Genomic DNA, 4,468 nt, shown 5'->3' on the forward strand with positions numbered 1-4,468 from the left:
TGTTGAGAGAAATCAGAAGATGTTATTGTAGTTCTAAAACAAATATGAATATGGATTAATTCATCTCACTCACAAAAAACTAAAACACAGATTCAGTATTCCTCAAAATTAATAAAAATAATGCAACTCAGAATATGACGCATACCTGCAATAATTAAATGTTAAACAACACAAATATCCGTTATGTATTTAATCCTATTCTATTAACCAATGTCTTTGCTTCTGACCTTCGATGATCCAGTTCAACCATAATAATATTTTAAAAACAAACAAGCAAGCCCTGTGCAGATTTAAAAAGTAACGCAAAAGTAACGTAACACATTAATTTCCATAAAAAGTAACTACGTACCGTAATTAGTTACTTTTTATGGAGTAACGCAATATTGTAATGCATTACTTTTAAAAGTAACTTTCCCCAACACTGGTGGTCAGGCGCAATTGTGGCTGCCAGTATAATAACGCCTCCTGGAAGTGTTGAATGAGAGAGCAGAGATTTGCGACACCGCCAGCTGTGCGTCGCTCTATCCGTTATTACGGTAATGGTACTGATGAGTCAGGCTATATGATGCTGATGATACTGCTGCCATTTCATCAGCACATTTTCACAAACATTTCTTTATCTTTAATCATGAGACTGACAATATGAATTTACAAAGAATTTATGGGCATTCCGAAAGTAACAGGTCTTAATGCAAACGCCCCAGTCGATTATGTTCATTCGTTTGGTCATTTGGTGCATATTCAAAGCGGGACTGGTTGCACATTTATCCTCAAAAACATCCGGGTGTGCTTGGATGCCTTGCCTGGGAACGTCACGGTATTATACGCTTTCTGACTGAAAGACAGCGAAGAATATGGGGCTTGCCATCCTCAGACACTGAGAAGCATAGCCAAGGTAATAATTACACGAAAGATACAACAATATGTGTTCAGAGAGCGATTTCTCTAAACAAGTGCGATGCTCGACTCATAGGCCTGCAAGCATCTATGCTTTAGCTAGCTTTAGAAACTCGTATATAGAGAGATGCTAAGTTGTTATAAAATGTATTATCGTTGGAGATCGTGTTAAACAGTTTATTATTAATTATGAAACTATATAAATTATATTACATTTTAACATAAAAATTCGGGTCTGATACTTATAAACGCACTGAGATTCACATAGGCTTACTCAAAAAGGATTTTATTGACACATTTTTGGTCAATTTGACCACAGTTATAACAATTTTTCAACATCATTCCAATGTATAAATGTTTAATAGTTTGGACTGCCAAACAAATCCAGGGTCTAGCATCATATATGGAATAAGGTAATTATACATAACATCTATTTGAAAGATAGTCGTCCATTTAAAGAGCAAGGCTCAGCTGATAGTCTCTTCTAATCATCTACATCTGATCCTTAAAAATACTTTCATAATAATAATGTCATAATAATGATGACTTTGAGCTGAATAAAACACAAAAATGAAAATTCAAGGATAAGTAAGTGTTGAGAAAATTTTCATTTTTAGGTGAACTATTCCTCTAACAAAGTACATTTTTAGGTTTGCTCAGAAAATATTACTGTGAAAAATGATTTTTGACACTGTTATTCATTGACAGATCAAATAAGATATGGAAGCTATTTGGCTGTACCAGTTCCGGCTGATTGTCATTGGCGACTCCACGGTGGGGAAGTCTTGTTTGATCAGACGCTTCACAGAAGGACGTTTTGCACAGGTGTCTGATCCTACTGTTGGCGTAGACTTCTTCTCCCGTCTGGTAGAGACTGAACCAGGCAAACGCATCAAGCTTCAGATCTGGGACACGGCAGGCCAAGAGAGATTCAGGTACATCTGGTGGTATTTGATGACATTTACATATAGCTATCACAGCTAGCCTACATGCATTCTCTAATTGTTTAAACAATTCAGAATAGGAGATTTGTGGCTTTTAGTCTATGTTTGTTAGCTTTGAGGCTATCTAAATGCTAATGTATGCCTAAACATTGGCAAAATTAATTTTTAGTAGATAAATGCACAGTCTTTCTCTTCCAGGAAAACAAGCCAAAACTTTTTATTCCTCATCCTGCACTAGATTTTTTGACCAATCAAGTGCTTTCTAAAATGTGAATGTCCCATAAACACTATAGGCACACATTAACACAGTTGCTTCATGACTTCATTGTGCTTAAGGAGGAAGTTAATTTTGTGATTTTATTTATTTTTTCATTTAAAATGAAAAATGTTGGAATGGCCTTACATGCTAGTTTTTTAATATGTAGGTTTCATTGATTTGATTTCAGCATTTCCTTATAAGAGGACAGTACATGCAATCTCAGACATTAAACACAAATAAAACATTTTAATACACTGACAGAAGAAATATTACTGTGCACTTATTACACTGGTGTAGAAACAGTTTCCACTCAGAAATTGCGAGTAAATTTCACAAATAATTACAAAGAAATGGCAAGTCAAACATTGAATTAATCATATATAATCATGAAATTTGGAAGTAGAATAACTTAAATAGTAGCATCTTGTAAAATGTACTCCAATAATCTTTGTTTTTCTTCAAAGATTTCCTCACAAAGTAATATTGTTCCCAATCTGGATATTTTTATGCTTCAAACTTGTATGTCTTTCGTTATCGCATATTCAAGTGTTCCATTTGTATATATACAGATTCAGTAGTTTTTGTCTTCATTATGATATCAGGACAGATATTTTTGACTTTTAGATATATATATATATATATATATATATATATTTTTTAAATTGTAATAAATTAAAAACATTCCAATGATAGAAGAAGTGTGTCATTGTAGATATGGATCGCATTAAATAAATTAAAAGATAGGACAAAAAAAGAGCATCATATCAGTCTCTACCTCACATCAGTCTCTATTAGTCTCTACATCTACATCAGATTTCATAAACTATTTCAAACTGGTCACTAATTTCCTGGATTTCAGGCTGTAACCATTTTCTGGTTATAGCTTTCTTATAAGCTATTATCATCAGTTCCCTTCAAGTATTTACATGCTAGTTTAATGTAATTTAATACAAATTAATTCATCATTTTGAATATAAAATACTGCTCATCCACATGCAGCCACTAATTTATATGATGTAATATGCAACGTGTTCCACCACCTGTCTGATATCGTCTGCTCTTCTCCTCTGTATGTGATCTAGATCTATCACAAGGGCTTATTATCGTAATTCAGTGGGTGGCCTTTTGCTTTTCGACATCACCAACCGCCGCTCCTTCCAGAATGTCCACGAGTGGCTGGAGGAAGCGCGCAGTCACGTGCAGCCGCACAGCATTGTCTTCATACTGGTCGGCCACAAGTGTGACCTGGAGCAGCAGCGGCAGGTGAGCCAGCAGGAGGCCGAGAAACTGGCAGCCGCTTACGGCATGCGCTACGTGGAGACCTCGGCCCGCGACGCCATAAATGTAGAGAGGGCCTTCACGGAGCTTACGCGCGATGTCTACGATCTAGTCAAAAGTGGTGACATCACCATCCAGGAGGGCTGGGAGGGGGTTAACCTCACATGCAATCTTGTTCCCAATCTGGATATTTTTAGACTTCAAACTTTCAATAGGCCTACTTTTCTTTATTTAAACCTAATTTTTCAATAGAGTTTCGTATTAGAAATTTTAGATCTAGATCTGGTCTCAGTGGAAGATTATAAAGATAAATTTAATAATAAATAATAAATTAAAAACATTCCAATGATAGAAGAAGTGTGTCATTGTAGATATGGATCGCATTAAATAAATTAAAAGATAGGACAAAAAAAGAGCATCATATCAGTCTCTACCTCACATCAGTCTCTATTAGTCTCTACATCTACATCAGATTTCATAAACTATTTCAAACTGGTCACTAATTTCCTGGATTTCAGGCTGTAACCATTTTCTGGTTATAGCTTTCTTATAAGCTATTATCATCAGTTCCCTTCAAGTATTTACATGCTAGTTTAATGTAATTTAATACAAATTAATTCATCATTTTGAATATAAAATACTGCTCATCCACATGCAGCCACTAATTTATATGATGTAATATGCAACGTGTTCCACCACCTGTCTGATATCGTCTGCTCTTCTCCTCTGTATGTGATCTAGATCTATCACAAGGGCTTATTATCGTAATTCAGTGGGTGGCCTTTTGCTTTTCGACATCACCAACCGCCGCTCCTTCCAGAATGTCCACGAGTGGCTGGAGGAAGCGCGCAGTCACGTGCAGCCGCACAGCATTGTCTTCATACTGGTCGGCCACAAGTGTGACCTGGAGCAGCAGCGGCAGGTGAGCCAGCAGGAGGCCGAGAAACTGGCAGCCGCTTACGGCATGCGCTACGTGGAGACCTCGGCCCGCGACGCCATAAATGTAGAGAGGGCCTTCACGGAGCTTACGCGCGATGTCTACGATCTAGTCAAAAGTGGTGACATCACCATCCAGGAGGGCTGGGAGGGT

General features: G+C 36.9%; 1 protein-coding gene and 1 pseudogene across 1 annotated transcript in view; both read left to right on the forward strand.

Annotated features, from left to right (window-relative positions):
• Positions 1 to 576: 576 nt before the first annotated feature.
• LOC107684694 (ras-related protein Rab-39B) overlaps positions 577 to 4,468 on the forward strand; it is a 4,762-nt gene continuing 870 nt past the window's right edge. Inside the window, exons 1-3 of the mRNA XM_016481021.1 lie at positions 577 to 895; positions 1,606 to 1,832; positions 3,183 to 3,536. Of these exons, the coding sequence (XP_016336507.1) occupies positions 1,618 to 1,832; positions 3,183 to 3,536 (569 nt within the window). The 5' untranslated portion in view covers positions 577 to 895; positions 1,606 to 1,617. The remainder of the gene's footprint in view (positions 896 to 1,605; positions 1,833 to 3,182; positions 3,537 to 4,468) is intronic.
• LOC107684722 (ras-related protein Rab-39B pseudogene) lies at positions 4,115 to 4,465 on the forward strand (annotated as a pseudogene).

This window comes from Sinocyclocheilus anshuiensis, unplaced genomic scaffold (genome assembly GCF_001515605.1).
Source record: "Sinocyclocheilus anshuiensis isolate Anshui unplaced genomic scaffold, SAMN03320099.WGS_v1.1 scaffold509, whole genome shotgun sequence".
Lineage (NCBI taxonomy): Eukaryota > Metazoa > Chordata > Actinopteri > Cypriniformes > Cyprinidae > Sinocyclocheilus > Sinocyclocheilus anshuiensis.